Source organism: Podarcis gaigeae, assembly GCF_964106915.1.
Source record: "Podarcis gaigeae genome assembly, chromosome: 14".
In the NCBI taxonomy this organism is placed as follows: domain Eukaryota; kingdom Metazoa; phylum Chordata; class Lepidosauria; order Squamata; family Lacertidae; genus Podarcis; species Podarcis gaigeae.
Genome location: NC_139690.1, coordinates 37472540 through 37495377, shown reverse-complemented (window position 1 = coordinate 37495377; position 22838 = coordinate 37472540). Strand labels below are relative to the sequence as shown.

Below are 22838 nucleotides of genomic sequence, written 5' to 3'. Positions count from 1 at the left end.
CAAGGATCACAAGCTGAACCTCCCCTCATTACACACACCACTAGAGGCTTTTCTGTTTTTCCTTTTCCTTTTTTTTTTTTAAAGTACTTTCACACTTTCTGTAATTAAATAACTAAGAATCAGTGTAACCACAGTTCAGTTAGGGTAGGGGCAGAAAATTGGCAAGCAATTAGCATTTATTGTTTTGCAGAGAGAGTTCTGCAGGGTTTATTTAAAAACTCACACACAAAAAACACCAAACTAGCTCTATCTTGGGACCTGGAAAATTGTGTCAGACTCAAGATGCATCCCCATTAAAATGGGTTTTATTATATTTGGATGTGGCGTGTGTGTGTGTTCTTTTTTTAGAACAAAAGTGGCAGAAGAGAGCAAATGAAAACAAGTGGGATGACATATTGGAAGCAGTGATCCAAAGTGTTAGACAGGATATTTAGTACCTAAACTGAACTACCAGATGTCAAAACAAAATAAAAAAATTCCTTCCAGTAGCACCTTAAAGATCAACTAAGTTGATCTAGGTGTGAGCTTTCGTGTGCATGCATACTTCTTCAGGACTTCTGTTTCAGTGTATCTGAAGAAGTGTGCATGCACACGAAAGCTCATACCTAGAACAACTTAGTTGGTCTTTAAGGTGCTACTGGAAGGAATTTTTTTATTTTGTTTTGACTATGGCAGACCAACACGGCTACCTATCTGTAACTTGAACTACCAGATGTGAGAGATCAATATATAGGGAAACCACTCTTTAAAAATAAAAGTGAAACATTTTCCTTTGGCAGGTAAAAGTCCAGTTCAGATGATTAGAATGAGTATGCACAGAACCCTTTTGAATTGTAATGATGATTACAGACTTCCTGGTTGAATCACAGCTAATAGATGAGCAAAAGAGCTATGTGCACACTGCATAGGAAGAAAAGGCTCCTACGTACCACAGCTTAATAAACCAAGATATAATTGTCCAGATTCACCCAGAGTTCCAGTCTATGAAAGCTGCTACTCATCAGTACAAGTTTAACTTCATTATACTAATGATTTGTGAAGTTGGTGGGTCCACTGGCCCCTTTAATTGCATATGCATGTACATTCTTGAATATCATCACCATATTGTAATTTGTAACCCCTGTAGAAGCTGGGTTAAAATTATTCTAAGTCTACTGAATAGTTTTACATTGCTCCAGGCTCTTGCACCTTAGTTACTATTTCAGAGTTTAAGTTCTAACTGAATTGCCAAAGACTTAACTTTTTGCATTTCATTGGCATTTAATGTCGACATCTGTATATTTTTCTCTTTACACTTGTGTATGCATATATACCAGAAGTAGCTATCCTGGCATGGTGTGGCCAGTCTCTCAAACACAGTGTTACTGCTGCTTACCAAGATAGTGAGGTTGTGTGTGTGTGTGCAGGCACCCTAGCAGAGCTACCTGGAAACTGAGGATTTCTCCATATATCCAACCTACAAAAATGTATGCTATTACAAGTGTGCTATTAAGATCTCACCATTTACTGTTTTTGCGGCCTAAGAAATATTTCATGATTCTTATTTTCTCTATATCTTCCTTCTTCTTTTTTGTAATACTTAATTTTTAAGTGCTTTTAAAATGCACTCACCCCAGACTACAGAGACTTAGACTGCAATTCTATACGCACCAACCTGGCAGTAAGCCCTGCTGGACACAGGGAGAACTTACTTCTGAGCAGACACACATAGGATTGCACTAACTTCCAGAGACCCCAAGGAGATGGCAAAAACATGGGAAACCCACATCCTCATTTGAGTTTAGAAGTGGGCAACCATTTGTTTATTTATTTAGAATTTAAAGATTTAGAAAACTATTTAGAAAATATGTATATGCCAGCATAACCCACCATGGCCATTTGTTACAGTGCCAAGTCTCCAGCAGGGCCTAGGACTTTGATTCTTAACACCAACTTCCGACATTTCAAAGACAAGAGGTCAAGCAAACAACAAATGAGCAACACGTAGCTGTGGCACCAGGGCTCTTGTGAATCCATGCATCAGCAACTGAGCGGCACAAATCTGGAATGTGGCACCTAGTTCAGAATTCAGGCTACAGTGGTACCTTGGGTTACATACGCTTCAGGTTACAGACTCCGCTAACCCAGAAATAGTACCTTGGGTTAAGAACTTTGCTTCAGGATGAGAACAGAAATCGTGCTCCAGCGGCACGGCAGCAGCAGGACGCCCCATTAGCTAAAGTGGTTCTTCAGGTTAAGAACAGTTTCAGGTTAAAAACGGACCTCCAGAATGAATTAATACTTAACCCGAGGTACCACTGTATTGAGAATATCAGCCTTCTAACTTCTAAAAAAAAAAAAATTAAAAAAATCACACCCCCACAAAGACAACCCAGGCTTCTGGTCCCTGTCAGGCCCCTGCAGGAGACAGCTGGGTACACTTGTCCCAGGCCTTGGACGGCTAAGCCAGTAGGGGGCCCTGCCAGGGACTGGCTGCTTTTTGAGTTTATAACTTTATTCTAACAAGGTCCTGCCCTGGGCCTCAGACAAGCTCTGCACAGGCCTGATCCCTGTGATTTGGACAGGTGTTCAGGAAACCGTCTCAGAAGCAGGAGGCAGAAAACAAGGCCAAGCACAAAGTTTCCACATAGCTTCCTTTCTTCCCTCATTATTCCAGGAAACAGAATGTATTATGCACAGCAAACTGGTATACATATGTGCAAGATTAAGTCAGGCTTCAGAACTGAGTTGGATGGTTTTTATGCAGAATCTGACTTGCAGGGTAATATTCCTTATTGGAATATTAGAGGTCCATATAAGAGCAGTGCAGAGGCAACTAGAAAGGACAATGGATGAGGTGAGTTCTTTCGTTAGGATGGCTTGATGATGGCTGGGGAGCTAGATGCAATGAGAGGGCAAATAACAGCAACCTAAGGAACACCTCAGACATGGGGGAAAGCTCATGGTAGCGTCTCACCCTCCTAGAATTGGAATAACATGCACGAGATGTCTCAGCTGGCTTTAATCTGTGGCAAGGAAGATGACAGTAAAAGAAAAGGCACCATTCCAGCATTACAAGGGGTAGGGGTGGGTTTATGGCTGAAGGCCACAACAGAGGCACCGTGGGAGGAAAATGGCCAGAGCTCCCCTATGGCATCTAGTGCAGAATTCTGCATTTTTAAAATCAAGTGTCTAGCTCCTGTTGTTTCAGACGTGCTTGAGAAGTTCTTTAGATAAAAGCAACCTCATAAGTTGATTTGCGCATTCAGTTCAGCCCTGTGCAATATTTTCCTCCAGGCCTTTGCATTCACACACGATAATGGGAGAAGCAAGCATCTGAAGGCAGCCAGACAAGACAACCACCTCCGGGTTTCTGGGGCCAGGTGAGGAAATTAACAGCTCCATCCACAGCTCCTTGGAGACAAGCAACTTGCCATGCAGGATGCAATTTGTGAACAGTGGAAAGGACTGCCACAGCTGGAACTTGTTTGAATAAGACTTCTTTTTTCCAGAGTCAGAGGAAGCAGAGATGGCTGGTGTTCACTGGGACTAGTGGGATGGTCAGAAGATGGAGTCAGAGCCAGTGATGAGGGGAGCGACAGCCAATGGGAGGTGGAGCCAACTTATTTGAGATTTGTCCCCCATCTGCCTGTTGAGTTGCACAAGGGCAAAACTTGAGACCAAAGAGGAAGAAGCTGCGAGCCAGGGCCACGCCTGGCTTGGTTTTAAGTAAGAAGACAGGTAGGTGAGGGCTGGCTGACTGAGGGCCAACTGAGGATGGTGGACCAGTGCTCCATTTGCCCTAATGGACCAGCCTCCACTGTGCAGGAACAAGAGAGACAGGGGCATTTGGAGAAAAAATGCTCTGTTCTGGCTAAAATCCACTCTCTGCCACTGATCTGAAGTGCTGCTGTCAGAGTCTCAGCTCTAGATTTAGATGGCAAAGCTGTCCTGCCTCCAGACCTGCTGGCCTGCAATGTAGGTTGCCCGAACATGGAGGTTGTCATCCAGCAACAGGAAATCTGTATGGAATATAAATTTATGTCACTCAACAGAGGAAGTGGGATACAGTGGGTCATTGGCAGCTGGCACCTGCTGGGATTGATGGGGTTGAAGGTGGGGAGCCTGACAGTAGGTGGAACCAGAGCCAATGATAGGCTGAGCCAGAGCCAATGACAGGTGGAGCTCTAGAAAGGCAACACTGAGACTAAGGAGGGGGAAACTGACAGGCAGTGCCATCCACCTGGAGTGAATGTAAGTTAGAAGGCAGGCAGTTGTGCGGCAGTCTGAAAGTTAGTGAGGCAGTGCCCCATTTGCTCTAATGGACCAGCCACCAAGCACTCCCAACAATGCTCAGGGCCATTTCCTTTTTGCATATTTGGCACAATGCCTGTTGAAACAGGTGCATGAAAAAGAAATATCTGGTCGAGACTGATGTGAGGGCAGGGATGGGGAAACTGTCGCCCTTCCAATGCTGGTGGCCAAAGGTTATGGGAGGTGAGAGTCCAGCAACAACTGCAGGGTCACAGGGTCTCCATCCCTGATCCACGATAATCCCTAAAGGAGTAGAAAACAGGCAAAAGTGCCTTATATCAGGCCATACTATTGCCTACTGGAAGTAATTCTTCAGGGTTTCAGGGGAATGTCTTCTCCACTACATGTTACCTTCTTTGTCCTCAAACTAGAGATTGCTAGGGAATGAATCTGGGTGCTTCATGAAGAATGGGTTCTATTGCAGAGCTATGTTCCTCCCCTTCCCAAAGTCATAGCTGCACCAAGCACAGCTTCAACTGTCCACTAGGAGTCCAGTGAAACTGCCCTACTCTCTCCCTCCCTGGAACTTCACACCCTACTCTAGTTGTTGTGCTCTCCCTGATGGGGGAAGAAAGAGACTCTCTCCTCAGTTTGAGGATTTTCCAGCAGAAGACACACAGGAGGGGCTTAGGGGTGGGAGGTTTGGAACTCGCTCTCCCAATGACGGCCAATACCTGCATCGGTGTCATAATCCAAGGTGCCCTTTCTGTCCTCGATTTTCAAGAGCTGAGCAGGGTGTAGAGAAGCAGCTTCCAGTGCTGTCTCTACAGAGCAACCTGAAAAAGAGAGAAGATCCATCACTACGATTTTATTTATTTGCTTAAGCAATTTACATATTGCTTAACTACAATAGTCTTTAAGCTGGTTTACAAAGACAGAATACAACAACAACAAATAATCAATTAAAACAGTGAAATCGAACTTCAATGAAAATACGTGCAGGAATAAAGAAGCCTTCAGTAGGTGCTAGAAGCTTGACAGGGAGGGAACCTGTTTGACCTCAAGTGGGAGTTCCATAAAATTGGGCATGCAATGCTAAATGCATGGCTATTGGTGGACACAAGTTGTGTAGCCAAGCCACCAAGGACCACTAGCAGGAACTCCAATGAAGACCTCAGTGATCTGGTGATCCTGAGGTGCCCTGGAGCCTTGTAAATTATTAACAGGATCTTGAGTCTGAGCTACAGACAGCCAAGGCAAACATTTTAGCATCAGCGATAGTCTGTCCCCATCAACAATCTAGCTGCAGCGTTTTCCTTCAGTTGGAGACTCCAGACCAAACTGAACGTAACCCCACATAGAGCGCATTGCAATAATTGAGTCTTGAGGTTACCAGTGCATAGATTACTGTGGCCAAAACAAGTTTAAAAGCATAGGCCCCAATACTGATCTTTGGGGGACTCCACTTTCTCCATTTAAAGAACTGCCCATTCCTTCCTGCTCTTTACTTCCTGCTACTTAATCAATCCCTGATTCACAGGAGGACCATTTTGTCCAAGAACGTATGGACAGCCATGGGTTCCCCCTTCTCATCCCACACAGAACAGCCTTACCAGTGGCATCCTTGAAATGTCGAACACATGTGTCCATGGTTGCAATGCTGCCACTCAGCGTTTTGGTCCCTGTGAAGAGGGAAGGGGTGAGAGAATGAAAGAACAAAGTTAAATGGAAAGCTGTTCACACAAGCCAATATGCGAGTCCAGTTTCCTGACTCCTGAGTAGACTAGCAAAGGACTGAGCTGTTTGGATTGAGTCTGCAGCACGTCAACACAACTTCATTCCTTTCTTCTCTATGAGGTGCATTTTTCTTTTTCCCTTGTGGTCATTAACCTGAGCAACAGCTCTGGAAAATGCTTCAAGTTTAGCCAGTATAATTAAGAATGCACCATCACTAGGTTGTGGGAAAGGACTAAGTGTGCAATGTCTTATCCTGGTATCACACACATGCTGGGAGATTCACTTTGCACTGGTCCATGGATTGTGACCGTAGCAGTCAGGATCAAGCATGGAGCCCAGTATGGGCTGCACACAATGTAGAAAGACAGGAAGCTGCCTTTATTGTGAGCCAGACCATTGGTCCATCTAGTTCAGTATTGCCTTCACTGACAGGCAGCTGTTCTTCAGGGTTTTGGACATAGATCTTTCCCAGCATGGAGATGCCAGAGATTCAACCTGGAACCTTCTGTATGCAAGGGAGATGCTCTGCTACTGAGCAATGGTTTGCGCAGCCAACATCATGGTGATGCCATGCAGGAAGGAGGTTGTTCCTGGTATCTGCAAGGTTTGGGCCTTCAGGAGCTTAATGGTTCAAAAGTCAGGCCACACACTCCAACCCTGAATGAGAAAGTTGTCCAGGGTCCCGTCCTCCCTACCTGGATTCTGGGGAACTCACCTGCAATGTAGGAGTTCAGCCCATCCATCTCCACTACCTGTTGGCCCAAGGTGTGCCTGCCTGGGGCAAGCCCCATGCCTGGGATGGCATCTGTCACCAGGACCAGACCTAAAGGGACATAATTGGCTCACGTTAACTCCAGTCTTGTCATAAAGGTCAGCAAAGAACACAGGAACTGCCAAGTCAATAGTTCTTTTAGCTCAACAATAGGGAATCTCTGGCCCTCCAGATGTTGTTGGACTCCCTACTCTTTCAGGCCCCATCTACATTGTTGAAAGCAGACTTTAAAGCAATCATCTGGGAACTGTAGCTCTGTGAAGAGAACGGGGATCCCTTAACTACTCTCTGCAAACCACAGTTCCCAGGATTATTTGGGGGAAGCCATGATGGCTTTAAAGTGGCATTTATTTATTTATTACATTTATATCCCACCTTTCCTTCAAGGACCTTAAAGGAGTGTCTTCCTGTTTTACCCTCACAATAACCCTGTGAGGTAGGTTGTGCTGAGAAACAGTGATTGGTCCCCGGCCACCAAGTGAGCTTCACAGCTGAGTGGGGCTTAGAATCCTGGTCTTCCAGGTCTTAGGCCCAACACTCTGGCCACTGTACCACACTGCCTCACTACCATTTTAAATGTATAGTGCAGATGTGACCTCACTCTAATGAACATACTCTAGCTGATCTCTCTCTACCTCCCTTGTATTATATATCTTTGGGCACCCAGCAAAAATGTTCCTCTTCAACCAGGCCTTTGGCCAATCAATATTCTACAGCCTTTTATATGTGTTTTTTTTGGGGGGGGTCTATTGTTTTGTTGTTGCTATTTGTGCTTTTCTCTTGTGTTTTTTATCTTTTGAACTGCCCTGAGATCTTTTGATGAAGAGTAATATATAAATATAATAAAATACATACATAAATAAATAAATAAATCACACTGTTTCCCCAGTACCTACAGGCAGCAGCTGGGAACCGATCTAGCAAGACTAACTCCATATTCACTACTCAGGGGATTTCCTGCCCAATGGGACAAACCTTTAGGGTCAGCCCGGTGAGCGATCCTCAGGGCAGCAGGATTCGTGTGGATGCCGTCTGATATCATGCCATAGAACACTTTCTGACCTGGGGGGATCTGGTCGCTTGTGAGGAGTCCCACAATCCCAGGATCTCGATGGTGGAACTGCAGGTAGACAAAACCAGGATGAGCATCAGAATGGTGCCCCATGGAGTGTTGTTTAACTGCTAAAGAAGGGAGATTGGCAGGCAGAGGAAATGGGAATCCTTCATTCAAGGCTCTCCTCCAGGTCCTCCTCCACCCCTGACTCAAGTGCAGGGATAGGGGTGGACCAGATACAGGGTCTTCTCAGTCATGGCACCAGTTAAAATTTGTTGACCCCGCCCCCCCAGCCCGCGCATTCGGAAGGCATCATTCCCATATTTTTAGATGTAGCTTCACAAGCAGAAAGGCCAAAAACTTGCTTTCCAGTAAGGCAAAAAATGTGTGGAGATTCTTAAGACACCTGCCAGACTGAGAGGGAGAATATCAGGGGCTGGATCAAGGGGCCTGATGGGCTGGAAGTAATTGATGATACTCACAGGTAACATGGCATTGAAAAGGTGAGTGATGAAGGTGGCCCCATGTTGAACAGCCTCCTCGGCATGAGACAGGTTAGCCATGGAGTGACCTAGGATCAAGGAGAACCAGGTGTCAAGTGTACTCAGCTAGAGGGACCAACGTCTGACTCAACAGAAGGCAACTTCCTATACTCCTAATATTTAGTGGGCATCCTAGCTGTTGGAAATATAATGCATTTCCCCATTTCTAATATATGAAAACTCTGGATCCGCTTCCAGGAACCCCCACACCAAATGCATCCTTCGATCAATAATAGAATGAATAATATTATTTCCGCTGTTCCAAAACATGTGTGGACCTAGGCTTGTTCCCTGCCTGCCAGATCCCAAATCTCAAACTTTAAGGTCTCGTGTAGAGGAGGCAATATTTACCTAGTGACACACAGATGCCGCACTTGGTGAGCTCCTTGATCACTTCACTGCTCCTCTTCATCTCGGGTGCTAGGGTGACAATACGGACGCTGTCCAGGCTCCCATAGGTGTCTAGCAATTCCTGGAAGGCTCCCGTCTCGAAGGTGCGAAGGCAGTGCTCTGGGTGTGCCCCTCTTTTTTCTTTGCTGATGAATGGACCCTCCAGATGAACCCCTGTCCCATTGCAGAAGAGATGGGTGAGTTCTAGAGCAGAGTCGCGAACCTGAAGCCCTGGAGATGTTGCTGGGAAACAACTCCCATCTGCTCTGACCACTGGCCAAGTGGGCTGAGGCTGATGGGAGCTGAAGCCCAACATCTAGAGGTCCACAGGCTCCCCATCCCTGTTCTTGGATGAGGACAGTGATGCCCTCTTCTGCAAGTCCCAACCTGCAGCAAGGCAGACCTACAGAGCCAATCAACTCTGTGAGTCTTCATCGCCTTCCTCCTCATTCCCCTCTCTCGAAGCTCCATCCAGGCAAACAAGAAGCACCAACACAGTTCCAGGACACATTCCATCCAAGAAAAAGCACTGGAGGAGGAGAGGCCAGTGAGGGGTGAGGCCTGGGGGCAGAGGCCGTGGCCTGGGAAGGGTGTCCCAAGGGCCAGATAAAAAGGCCTATAAGTCACATTTGGCTCCTGGGACTGAAATTCCCCACCCCTGGAATGGTGGACTAGGAATGGAGAGACCTGAGTTCAAATCTCTACTGAGCCATAAATCTCACAGGGTCTCTTTTGGCCACTCACTGTTTTACAGCCAAACATACCTCACAGGTTTGCTGTGAGGGTAAAGTGACTGGGGAATGAAGCATGTATCCAACCTTGAGCTCCTTGGAAGAAAGGTGAGGTATAAAGGTAACGAATATGGCAGATGTTGTCCTGTAGGAGAGTAGGTGTAACACTCACCTAGGACACCAGCTCCATGAAGTCCTCCATTTTTGACACAGATCTGAGGCAGCACCTGGAGTCGTCAGAAACATCACAGTTAATCATTGCTGTAAATGTATGAACAGAAAGCCCTTGCCTGCTGACTTCACTTTGCATAATTAACTTGTTCAAACCATGATGCAAGGGCGGCCGGCAAGATTCCCACTTTGCAGATGGGATACAGTCAAGCCATCTCATTGAGTATGTGGTCAAGGTGACATCTGAACTCAGGACTAAAGTCATCTGATGTCACTACATTCAGTGCTGAATTGGCTAAAGTGTGTGGTCCCATAGCTGCAATCGTTCACTTGCCCTGAACCCACATGAGCAAAAATAATAAAAGAGCATCCCAACTATCTTGCCTTAAGAGTCAACTTTGGCTATTTGGAGTGGGGGCTCAAACCAGTGATCCTTCCTCAGCGATGGATCCCAGGAACTTTGGGAATTGTACCTCGTTGAGGGTGATAGCAGCCTCCTAACGACTCAGCACCCTTAACAAACTATACTTCCCATGATTCTTTGGGGGAAGGCATGGCTCTTTAGAGTGGTATCAGAGTACTTTAATTGTATGGTGCGGATGGGGCCCTAGTCAGAGAGGCACTTCAGGACAAACCTTCTTCTGGGCCCAGTTTCCTGGTCGCTTCATGGACCCATGAAACCAACAAGGCCTCAGCCCCATGAGACAGAGAGATATCACAGTCTTAGAAAAATGGGCCTTAGCCCTGTTTCATTACATAAGCTCCTGATCGGGTATCCCTTTATTGACTTGGTTAAGACAATCAAATATGTCTTTCGCCCTCCATTGACACATGGAAGCTTGTGGAGAGACACTTCCATTTGACTGCTGTTCTTGCAACGTCTAAAACTACAACCATCACCCCTGTTTTTCTTTCTTTTCTCCACAACTATTAAGCTCTGTATTCCCAGTGTGGGTATGCGTTGTTATTTGACAGGAAACATAGATATATATAGGTCCATGAAAACAGCACCTTATCAACAGTCTAAAGTTTGACAACTAGCAATCTTAGTTTAGAGTCCAACCATTTACTTCCTCATTTGGGAAGGCTACAGACAGACAAGGACACATGAGCTGAAGAGGTACTCCACCTTAGATGGGAGGAGCTGTTGCTCAGTGACTGAACAAAAAGACCACATTCACACTGTACATTTAAAGCACCACAATACCATTTTAAACAGCTGCTTCCATTTCAGGGGGTGGAACTGTCTGTCTCAGAGGCATGCAGGAGGTCCTAGGTTCTGTCCCCTGCCTCCTCAGGTAGGTCTGAGAATGTCCCCTGCTAAAGCTCTGGAGACTTGCTGCCAGAGCTTGACAAATCAGTGGCATGAGTCAGGAAAAGGCAGCTTCCTCCGTGCCTTCTCCTTTCTGTCAGTGTTGTGCTTGTAGAATTCAGTAGGGAAGAGGATGGGGACAAAACTGGAAGAAGTTGGCTCTGCCTGTCATTAGCTCTGGCGCCACCTACTGTTGGGCTCCCTGTCCTCTGCCCTACCAGTCTCATTGGGAACCAACCACCTCGGGTACCAGGCGACAGGCAAGACTTCTCCCATGATCCCAGAGAACTCTAATGCTACTGGGATTAATTTGACCAACCTGTGCCTGCTTTAAGGAGAAAGAACAGAAATGGACAAGAGTTTGGGGTGTGTGCATCTAGATGGAAATAGGCACAGAAGGCAGCTCAACTATCAGAGGCTCATCCAGGCCTTCACAATTTGTGAAACAACATGAACAACACAGCTTTGTACTGTGGTATGTCAGACTCTTGTGGGCCTCACTCTGCTGCTCTGTTTTTGGAATCCCAGGCAAACAGCAAAGATGGGAGATTTATCACACTTCTGTAGGCTGCCACACATGGTTGGCTGTGTTCGACTCGCAGGTTGTTCAAGGCGTGTAAAAGCTGCTTAGAGCAACATTAGATCTCATGAGTAAGGAAGGGTATTCATAGGGCCCTATTCTTGCTTACCTTGTGATATACAGATGATGGTGAGGACACCAGGGTCGGGCAAAAAGAGGTCACTCCGTGAGACAATATTTTCTGGGCAACCAGTGAGATTCCTGCTCCCACATCATCTGTGGCCAGAGAGAAATCCACTCCAAAGCCTCCTGTGTGAAGGGAAGAACAGATAAGTTGCGACTGGCTATGCTATGAAAACTAGGTTAGCCATCCCTAACCATGTGCCCTCTAGATGGGCAGGGCAGGGCATGCATAAATAAATAATGTAGTTGATGCAGACTCCCATGTCCCTAAGCTAGCTAGTTTGGCCAATGTTCAGGAAAGATGGGAGTTGTAGCCCTTAACATCTGGAGGGCACCAGGTTGGAGATGGCTGATCCAGGGTGTCTCTGGAAGCAGATGATGTACAGGAGTAACATATCACTGGTTGAGTGGAGGGATCCTGCTTTCCAGTACATTTGAACTGTACAAATGCCTCTTGCTTGTCCAGATGGGCAAATATAGGCCTAGAAATCTCTGGCTTTTGTGTGGCAGAACTGCAGCCAACTGTACAAATGTAAGATTCAGATTTGTTGTCTCACCTACCAATGTCATGTGGATCCTGACGGCTGAAAACAGCTACCCACTCCTGATCTAAATATAGTCTAAAATTGCTCAGTTGGTAGGGCATGAGACTCTTAATCTCAAGGTCATGGGTTCGAGCCCCACGTTGGGCAAAAGATTCCTGCATTGCAGGGGGCTGGACTAGATGACCATAGTGGTCCCTTCCAACTCTACAATTCTTTCATTCTATGATGTTGCTCATATATATGTAAAAGCTTAGAACCCACAAAATTATGAAATAATGTTTTCTTCCAACTTGCCTCTCTTATCTAACTCTTCTGTGCTTTTTCTGCAAGTCACATTTTCACGGCAAAGCTTTAAAAAGATTCAAGCATGGACTACACAAGCAGAATCTAAGAGGCAGCAATTTCTGCACTGCTTAAACCATCCTAATCCTCAGTGTTCTCTTGTACTGGAATTATTCCAATACCTTACCATTGATCTGCACATCAATGAAGCCAGGTGCCAGGATGCTTCCCTTGCAGTCCAGCTGGACGTCTGCAGGTTTCTTTTCATCAAAGAACAGCTTCTCTGGGTTTAGGATCTTTCCTTCTCTCACCCACAAGTCCTCTCTGAAAACAGAAGCAACCAGTAACCTAGAACACAGCCAGACCTGGGAGAAAGCCATGCGTCTGCAAGTACATTTAATAAAAAGCAGCAGATTTCACCGGAACTTTGTCTACAAATGCTAGCAAGTTGAAGAAATTAGCATTGTCTTTACAAAGATATTTGATCAGGAGCAAACACTGGTACATGTAAACATACAAGGCTGGTTCAGATGTAAGTATAAACCATAGTTTAGTGTTACAAAAAAAAAAACAAGCCTGGCCTCCACAAAGGCTCACATGCACATCCTCCCACTCTGGCATGGCCACAAGGAAGAGTTCAGAAGATTTTGATTCCATTTTTTATTAGCCTCAGTTTGCCATGTCACTGGATCCAGGACATACAGGTTACATATGCTTCAGGTTACATACGCTTCAGGTTACAGACTCCGCTAACCCAGAAATAGTGCTTCAGGTTAAGAACTTTGCTTCAGGATGAGAACAGAAATCATGCTCTGGTGGCGCAGCAGCAGTGGGAGGCCCCATTAGCTAAAGTGGTGCTTCAGGTTAAGAACAGTTTCAGGTTAAGAACGGACCTCCGGAACGAATTAAGTACTTCACCTGAGGTACCACTGTACTATGATTACTCTCAACTATGGCTACACACCTTAAGGCCATCGCAGACAACAAGAAGCAAAGCATCTCCCCCACATGCTCACCTTTGCAGCTCATGATTCTTCAAAATCCAGCAGTTAGTAAACTGGAAGACTGGAGCATCTGAGGTGGCTTTGTCAGGTGGCATCATTCAGGCATTCAGGGAATGCGCCTGGTAATGAGAAAGGAAGCAAAACACAGAGAGAATAGGTGGGGAAATAACAAAACAGTTCTGCAAGGAAGACGACATCAGGCATTGCCGTTGGCTCGCACCTAGAAGCAGCCATTCCATCTGGTTATCTGAATTGTTTTCTTCTCTGCCTGTCACCATAAGAAATGTAACCTCAAAAACCAATGACTGGGTTTGCTCCTCCTCCCTCCTTCCTCCATCTCCTTTCCCCTGTGTTTTGCCATTATCTTTTAGATTGTAAACTTGAGGGTATTGGTCTGTATTGGTTTGGTTGTTGTTCTTATTTTATTGATCTGTATTGGTTTGGTTGTTGTTGTTCTTATTTTATTGATCTGGAAGTGGGGCCAAAAAGGGGGGGGGGGGCTTAAAAAAATGTTCTTGAAAGTATAGGTGCAATGCCTGGTAAACTCAACAATTAGATGGCATGCTCCCTTGGACCTCTCTGTGGCAGAAACAAAACCATACAAAAGCTCTAACATTTTTATTTATATGATTGACAGAGTTCTGCTTTTCTTGCTGCAACATTTTGCATTCTAATTTTTTTTAAAAAAACAGAATGCGTAAAGCACATCCCAGAGGTCAGAGGCAGCCCTCTTTAAAAACACAACTGTGCATGTGCAGAGTGCATTTCCTTCTTTAATGGGCAACTAGAATCCACCACCATACATTAGGCCTGGCAAGGGTAGCCAATGTGATGCTGAACACCTACAACTGTAACTGTCTTCCCTGCAGTAAGAATAACAGGGTAAGTACCACCCTCACTGCTGCCTCTGCTCATAAGAGGAGCCCTGCTGAATCAGGCCAGTGGCCCATTTAGTCCAGCATCCTGTTCTCACAGTAGCCAACCAGATGCCCACAAGAAGCTCACAAACAGGACCTGAGCTCAACAGAAATCTCTCCTCCTGCATTTTCCAGCAACTGGTGCTAAAAAATATTTTAATCACCAAGATGTACAGCATCTGCCAGTCTGTTTCTAGGTGCAATTCAAAGTGCCAGTTTAAATCTTTGGTTGCACCAAATTTTATTTTAAAAAGCTAACTAAAAAAGGAAAGGAAAAAGTAGTAAACAAATAAGTTCAGCTTCACTATTTTATATTATTTCTTAAAATCTCAAGCCTCTTACTAAGTTTGTAAAAACACAAGGAATATGTGATATAATTACGGTATATTACAATAATGTAAATAAATTATATAGATGTATATTCTCCTGAAAGTTATTGCTCTAAAGCATATAAAAAATAACAATTCTAGTTGTGCTCCATTTATTGCACTGTGGACTTTATACTGCCTTGTGGAATATTCTAACGTTTAAAGGAGGGTTGTAAATCATATCTAAATCACTACAACACAGGGCAGTGAAATCTACCGTGTCAGCTTCCTCCGCCTTCTCTTCTATTTTCAAGACTGGTAGCAAATCGGCCCCCATCATGTCAATGGAGGGGCGATGGAGAGATTCAGCCCAGTGTATCAGTTCGGAAACCGAGGAGCGTGATGTCATCTGTCACTCAATGCGGGGGGAGGCAAGTTGCCCAAGAAAGAGCAGTCCCGCCTACATCTGCATAAATTAGCATGTGCTTTACACAAGCACCTTCTCATTGGCTAGCATTTCTGCTCCAGGGAAAGAAGAGGTGTTCCGAGTAGCTGCTGAACCCCCGTGGTTTCCCTCGGAAAGAAGCGCAGAGCATTGGCCTTACCGGCTCCCAACACATAAGCCGTCTCTCGGGTCGCCCAACTTCTGCCTTAACGCTCTTCTCCAGCAGCGGATCCCGCTCACGTGACAAGTCTTTCCTCGTCAGCTGATAGGAAAGACTGTGGGGGGGGATGGGCTCCCTACGGGCACGTGAGCGGCACAGACGAGCCGCCATGATGGGAAGGGAAAGGAAAGGAAGGGGTCAGTGCCGGCAGCAGCCCTTGAGATGGTCAGAGTAACAGCTGACTAGGAATAGCTGAGCATGCAATTCTATGGAGACGGGGAATTAGGTGGTAGATATACATATGTATTTGTTTGTTTGTTTGTTTGTTTCCTTGATTTAGATGTTTTATTTAAGCAATTTATTGTTTTATTTACTTTTATTTATTTAAACATTTTATCTTACTTTTATTTATTTGAACAATTTGTTGTTTCTATATTTGTTTTCACTCACTCTGTACTGCTTAACTACAATCTACTCCAAGGGGTGTACAAGAAATACATTAAATATATATATATCGGTTAAACTATAAAATCTGACTGCAGTTAAGATGCCTGCTGGGCAGACTGAGGTCAGTGGGGCAGTGCCCCATTTGCCCTAATGTGCCAGCCTCCAGGACCTTTGTACATTTGCTGTAACTATTTGTTTTGCTTTCTAGCCGCCTATTCTTTCTTGTTCTGGGAACCCTGAAGCAGCAAGAACATGCCAAAGGGCGGCTAAGAAATGGGTATGACAGAAAAAATTTGCATACTGCAGGCAGTTTCCTTTTTTTCTGAAGAGTGACAATGGAGCTGAGGTAAAGCGCAACCAACGACCAGGATCCAGCCACATGTCTGTTTGCTTATTGGACAAGAACATCTGTAGGGGGGAAAAAACACCAGTTCTTCTCTGCCCTGCCCCCTCACCATCATTGCTCTTGTAGAGATAATGCATGTTAGTACACAAGATCCATGAATATGTGTGTGCGAGAGATGGAAATGAGGCAGAGGTAAGGTAATAATAATGAAGCAGCATTTATCTTTCAAGTGCTCAAAGTACTTCACATATATTATTGTTATTAATATACCACAACTTTTAGGATATGGGTGAAGCTATACCACCAGTTGGTAGAGCATGAAACACTTAATTTCAGGCTTCTGGGCTCAAGCCCCATGTTGGGTGAAAGATGGACTAGATGATCCTTGTGGTCCTTTCCAACGCTACAATTCTCTTGATTCCTCAGTCACACACCCCTCTCACCAGGTCAATACCCCATCCATGCCCTGGCCTTGCTTTGCCTTGAATGTTTTTGCCTGACTGGGATGTAGCTGGAATTCTGCTAATGCCTCTTGATTGCTTGGAAGGAGGCGAGAGAGGATGTGGGTGCATAAATTCACTTTTCTGGCTCCACCTACTATTGCTCATGGTCCCACTCACTACTAGCATGTGGTCCTCAGGAGGCTGCCCAGAAAGGAATGTGACCTTCAAGCTGAAGAAGATTCTTGAAGCCTGCATTACTAATAATTCAGTGGCACAAAAATCGGGAGTTAAATGTGGATCGTGGAGAGGATGCCAGCATGCACAGAATACATAACTTTAGTAACACCTTGCTCAAATCTTCAGGACCACATGCCTTTTTCAGTGTGAAGGATCTTCTAGCTGATACCATCAAATTCAGTGCTCATCTGTTGCAGATTTCAGGGCATTGTGTGTGTGCGTGCGTGCGTGTGCGCGGGGGATATATATATATTCAACACGAATGTAGGATATAATGATGCATGCAGAAAGACCTAGTTGCAGAACTGTATCAATGTGATGGAAATCTGAGGTGGCTGTGAAAACCAGTCATCCGTCTGTGTTGTTGGTAGCTGAGAGGTGTTTCTTATTCCCTGCTGAAAGGTTTCCTGACAACAGGTCTGGCATATTAATAAAGGCTTCTGACATCTTAGTGGCAAGGCAGGGAGGACATGAGCTAAGGGCTGAGTCACTCATAGTGGAAGGCACCGCAAAATAAGTAGACTCTTCCTCCTTGCCACCACTGTTCCTGCTAAGATGCAGATGCTGAATAATGATTACACACCTAAAGGCTCTTCAGCCAGATTTTGCTTTATGACCAAATGCCTGATTTTGCCTCACAGACCTGTAGAGTTGAAAGGGACCCCCAAGGGGCATGTAGCCCAACCCCTGCAATGCAAAGACTTGGTAGAATAGCGCTTGTTCATATTTGCACAAAGTGCTCTTGAAATCTACTTTAACACTTCTCTTTTCACTTTATAAAGCATCCTGGGAATTGTAGTTCCTTAAGGGTGCTGTTAAGGCCAGAGATGGCAGTGAGGAGGGCCACCCTTGACGCCCTCCCTCTGCCACCTCCTTTTAGTTCTCTTTCTGAAAGCCCATCTCCCCTTCTTGCCAACAGAATAAAAATGAGGCTGAGGGGGCCCTTTGAGCGGATGTCTGAGTTCTACCATGATGTGTCACATCCACACCATACATTTAAAACCTTTTCCCAAAGAATCATGGGAACTGTAGTTTGCTAAGGGTGCTGGGAATCACAGCTTTGTCGTGGGTAAACTACAGTTCCCAGGATTCCTTGGAGTGGGGTGCTTGAATGTGTTTTATATGTATGGTGTGTACACACCTATGATGCCAAGTAACGCTACCTGTCCCTGTAAATCAGTGAGACGATGCTCCATTGGTAGTACAGTGGTATTCGTTCCGAAGGTCCGTTCTTAACCTGAAACTGTTCTTAACCGGAAGCACCACTTTAGCTAATGGGGCCTCCTGCTGCCGCCGCGCCTCCGGAGCACGATTTCTGTTCTCATCCTGAAGCAAAGTTCTTAACCCGAGGTACTATTTATGGGTTAGCGGAGTCTGTAACCTGAAGCGTATGTAACCTGAGGTGCCTCTGTACTGTACCGAGGCATGACTGTAGGCATCTCCACACAAGGAGGGGTATTGGTTCAATCTTCACAAGGTAGTGTTGTTCATGTATAAAACACCTTCTGACTGGGTTCAGTCTAATGGATCAACACTTGACCCATATTTGGTTGAAACGCATGCTCCATGTGCACTGGGGATGTACGAGTCAATAGCCATTGTAGTTAAAATGAAACTGCCATGGACAGCAGCTGTTTACCTCTGAATGCTAGGTGCCAGGGTGAAGCAATTGGGGATAGCCATCACCCGTAATGGCTTGCTTGTGAGGTAGAAAGCTAGATTAGGTGGACCATGGGGCAGTCCAAGGGCTGCTTTCCTTTCTGGTCAACCTTCTGAGGGCCACATGATAGTGGTGGGTGGGGCCAAATGCAAAAGTGAGCAGAGCAAAGGATGCAGATTTCCCCTTTGCACAGTAGGTTGAACGTTTGCAAACCCTTCTCCATTCAGACAAGCAGGAGATATTATCAGCACCCAAGGACACATTCCAGCCAGGCAAAAACACTCAGGGTGCAAATCAAAGTCAATGAGAGGTGTGGTGTGGGAGGTGTGATTGTTGCAAGAGGAGAGTTCCAAGGGCCAGATACAGAGGCCCCGAGGGCCGCATTTGACACCCCAAAGTTTGAGTTTCCCCACCCATGAGATAAGACTTTGATCTGACCTGCCATGGCAATCCGCTGCCTTCCTCGGTCCTGGCCCAGCTAGGAGAGCAGAGGGCAAAGGGCTGACCAGGAGGCCATGTAAAACAATCCCTTGAGCTGAATTCAAGCTGCAAAGCACCAGTTGTATCACTTGGCAACAGGCACATGATCTAGACGTAGGGTTTAGTTGGTGTGCGTTTTGCGCCTCTGTCCTTTTCTCAGGCCTCTCTGTAGATTAGATTGCTCTTGGAGCATCAGCTTCCAGGAGGAAAATTTAGGAGCCTGAGTTAGCTACTCTTTTGATCCACAGGAAACCAGATCAGATGCAGAAAACAAAACACAGGACAGGACAGAGAGCAGAAGAAAGAGACTGTGTGTGGTGTCTGTTCAGAAAATGGATGGATTTTGCTAGTGCTTAGTCTGGTAGCATTGTGGTGGAGTGGTCTGAGTCTTGGACTAGGTACTGGAAGAGCTAATCTTCACTTTGCCATGAAGTTCACTGGGTGACCTTAGGCCAGTCCCTGCCTCTCAACATAATCTACCTTGAGTTCCTTGGAGGAAAAAGTGAGATCTAAATGCAATAAATAAAATTGAAATAAACAACGTTTCTTGGGCAAGGGTTCCCAAACTGTGATGGTCCTTGAATTTCATTCAGGTGGTCCATGACATGTCGTCATTAAGTTTTTAGTTGTGATTTTGGTGTTTATTTTATTCCCTATTTTGTATTTCACTGAGTTCCATGGAATGCAAATTGTAATACAATAAGAGAGAATGTAAGAAATAAAAGAAGCAATAAAAATACAATTAAAAACCACATAGCATCTAACACAGCACACTGCAATTGCTACAAAAGACAGAAAAAGGAGTCTGCCAGCAACTTTCAAATGATCGACAGGGAAAAAAGATTGGTAACCATTGATCAGGAGGTTCAAAGGAATTAAGAGTACTGAATTTGAGTGATTTTTTACACAAGGTCTCAAAAAACCCAGCAACTAAAAATAAAGTGTACGCTGTAGACTGTACAGTAAAAAATCAGGGTCTGGAGCTTGTCATCCACACAAAAACTTGATCCAAGCCATGGATCCTCATGGTTTTTACATAACAACAAGACCAGCAACAAATCATGGATCCCATTTGCGGACACAGCCAGGTGCTGGTGGTTTTGATGCTAAGATTATGAGGATCCAGAAGGATCTGTTTCTCCAGAAACAGATGGGGTGGGGAGTGTGACCTGGAGGATCAGGGACAGAAGGGAAGAGTGTCAATGTTCCAAAGCTTGGTGATCCCTTGTCTACACTGATGGGCAGCTGCTCCACAGGGGTTCAGATTGAGGTCTCTCCCACTACCTGAAGACTCAAGAAAATGAATCTAGGATCATCTGCATGCAGAGAGCAATGCACTCTACTGCCATGTGTTACTACTCTCTCCCTCTCCTCAATAAATCCTACCTTTCTTTGAAAAGGAATCCAGTATTTTCATAAGATTTTTTTTTGGCAGGCTCAATAAATAAAGCTTACAACCAGGTTGCTACACATGTAGGTCGCAACAGCTACAGCCATTCCACAGAAAATACACTTTAGTGTTCCATTCAGAGATAGTTGTTTGGGGAACCGCAGGCTCTCAAGATGTTACTGTACTATGACTCCCAAGATCTCTATAATTGGCATGCCATACATTTCAAGCACCTATCATACTGTGTTAAACGGTCATGGCTTCTCCCCAAAGAATCCTGGGAGCTGTAGTTTGCTAAGGGTGCAGAGCCTTGTTAGGAGACCCCTGTTCCCCTCGCAGAGATACAATTGCCAGAGTTCCCTTCGAAGTGGGATTATTAAACCACACTGGGAACTGTAGTTCTGTGGAGGGAATAGACAGCTCGGCATCCTTAAATTCCTTTAATTCCTACTGCTCATAGATCTTTTTGTGGGAAACCATGGTGATAGTGCTTTAAATTTATGGTGTGAACATGACCATGGACAATGCTGGCTGGGATTGATAGCATTGGGAGTCCAGCAACATCTTAAGCCCTCCTCCCCAGCTATCTGTACTATGTGATCCTTCTTTCAGAAAAAGAAATTGACAGGACCTGTAATTATCTACACTTCTAATTAAATCTTTGCTAGGAACCTATGTCAGTACAGGCTTGCTTTTTCCTCCCTGGGGCTTTTTTTTGGGCTTTTTTTGGGGGAGGGGAGCTAAAAGATGAAGCACAGTCAACGGAAAGAGAATTTACCTACGCAATCAGCATTTGACTTAAGGCCTCTTCCAGGGACCGAGGTGGCCTATTAATGGATATTATCCATCACTACTGCTGCTGCTTCTCCCTCTCCCTTTTGTCAGCTTCTCCCTCCCCCTCTCTGTTCCTCTGCAGGGCTGACTCACTCTGCAGCGCAGAGCTTCAATGTAAAATCAGAACAAGGCGATCCGTTCCATTTCACAAGAGCTTATCTGCAGACCCAAACCATTTTTTCCTTAATTAGATGCTGCAAACGCTGGCATTTCACGTCCCCCGACACCCACCACCACTGCAAGTAGACCCATACAAGTATTGCCTTGGCAAGGTGGGGGCGGCGGGCGGCGATGCTCTCCAATCCAATCTGTGAAGCTCGTAAAGGGTCTGAGGGGGGCTGAATGAGTCAGGAAGAAGTTCTCAATGGCCCGAATCACTAGAGACTGTCTGCTGATGTAATTGCAGGGATGCCTCAACCTACTTCATCCTTACTAGGATGCACCAACATGGCTCTCAAGAAATAAATATCCAGGCTTATTCTGAGCTCCTGTGTTTCACTACTCTGTATTTCTGTACATGGTCCCTTATGTGGTTTTGCCTCTTCTGCACTCAAATAATACATCATAATCTCAAAACATTTAGACTTGGGTAATGGTGCATAGGTGGATCGTTCGCTTTTTCTTTTAAAAATACATAGGACCCCCCCCCACCAGTTGCCATGCACATCTTTGTGAAAAAAGGGTGCACCTTTGTACATTTCTTTGCAGGTTGCCTTTTTAAATTATGCTGCTCATTTAAAGAGACTAGTGGTAAAGGACTATGCACATCATGCTCCCCTCACTTTGGTATCTCCAGCCACCTACAACTTAGGCCCCAAGTATCTGAACGTGTCTGCTTCCCTATAGACCTTCCTGAGTGTTAAGATCAGTAGAGCAGACCCTCTTTGTAGTTCCACACAACACTCAGAAGTTTGGGTGGTGGCGGCCCAGGAGAGAGAATTTTCTGGGGCAGCCCCTAAATTGTGGAATTCCTACCCATAGAGGTGTGCCTGGCTTTTTCACTATACATCTTTTGGGGAATGCTGGAGATGCACCTTTTTACCCTCACCTTTGACATCCAAGATGTGTAAAGCACCTTGGGGCCTGCTGGTGAATGGATGCTTAACAGCAACAACAACGGTCACATTTGGGAAGGAAAAGCTGCCACATGTTTACTCTGAAGCATTCAATTCAGCTGAGTCAGCTCCTAAATTTGCATACACAGGATTGCAATCTCTTGTCTCTTTTGAAGTTATCTACTTTGACAGTCAACAAGAGTCTACAGCAGAGGTTCTGGTCTGTGGCACCATTCACATAACAAAAAACAGCTATCATTTTTTTCCAAAAGGGGGGGGGGTGTCCATGGCTTGGCTTTTTAAAAACGGGTTCCTCAGTACTTAGCTAATTGGGGACCACTGGTCTAAACTATCAGCATAGGAACAAGGAGACCCATGTTCAAATCTTCACTCAGCCATGTCACACACTGGGTGACCTTAGGTTATATCTCTATTTTTACCCTGCCAGTCCTCCAAGGAACTCAAGGTGGTGGAGGAAACTTTTTCCCTTCATAAATGCCCATACATGAAAAAGCTGTTACTGCACAACTGTAGCTCATATTCCCAGAGCTAGACAATACAGCTCTGGAGAAATTATGAAGTGCAGACTTTCATTAGCTATGGTTGAAGTTATAATATGCCCAAATCAAGAGTCCTGATA

General features: G+C 45.2%; 1 protein-coding gene and 1 long non-coding RNA gene across 3 annotated transcripts; one reads left to right on the top strand and one right to left on the bottom strand.

Annotated features, from left to right (window-relative positions):
• Positions 1 to 2619: 2619 nt before the first annotated feature.
• Positions 2620 to 15418, bottom strand: AMDHD2 (amidohydrolase domain containing 2). 2 transcript variants are annotated; one of them, XM_083711141.1, is made up of 12 exons: positions 15307 to 15418; positions 13489 to 13595; positions 12660 to 12796; positions 11632 to 11771; positions 9632 to 9686; positions 8690 to 8902; positions 8279 to 8367; positions 7718 to 7862; positions 6686 to 6793; positions 5847 to 5915; positions 4968 to 5069; positions 2620 to 4001 (listed from the first exon to the last, which is right to left on the bottom strand). In XM_083711141.1, exons 2-12 carry the CDS (start codon positions 13572 to 13574, stop codon positions 3913 to 3915), a joined length of 1233 nt encoding a protein of 410 aa, XP_083567267.1. In that variant the 5' UTR covers positions 13575 to 13595; positions 15307 to 15418; the 3' UTR covers positions 2620 to 3912. The 2 variants fall into 2 exon arrangements, with proteins under 2 accessions (XP_083567267.1, XP_083567268.1); XM_083711142.1 differs by having other exon boundaries at positions 14979 to 15354.
• Positions 15419 to 15510: 92 nt separating this feature from the next.
• Positions 15511 to 22393, top strand: LOC310831072. Its single transcript, XR_014557748.1, has 3 exons — positions 15511 to 15592; positions 16185 to 16291; positions 21226 to 22393. It is a non-coding gene; the product is annotated as an uncharacterized lncRNA (long non-coding RNA).
• Positions 22394 to 22838: the final 445 nt, after the last annotated feature.

Excerpts from the sequence above, each read along its gene's own strand:
- AMDHD2 (XM_083711141.1), bottom strand. The coding sequence starts at position 13,574 with ATGATGCCACCTGACAAAGCCACCTCAGATGCTCCAGTCTTCCAGTTT. Across the intron at positions 9,687-11,631 it reads CATCATCTGTATATCACAAG|GTGCTGCCTCAGATCTGTGT; the intron begins GTAAGCAAGAAT and ends TGACGACTCCAG. Across the intron at positions 5,916-6,685 it reads GCTGAACTCCTACATTGCAG|GGACCAAAACGCTGAGTGGC; the intron begins GTGAGTTCCCCA and ends CCCTCTTCACAG.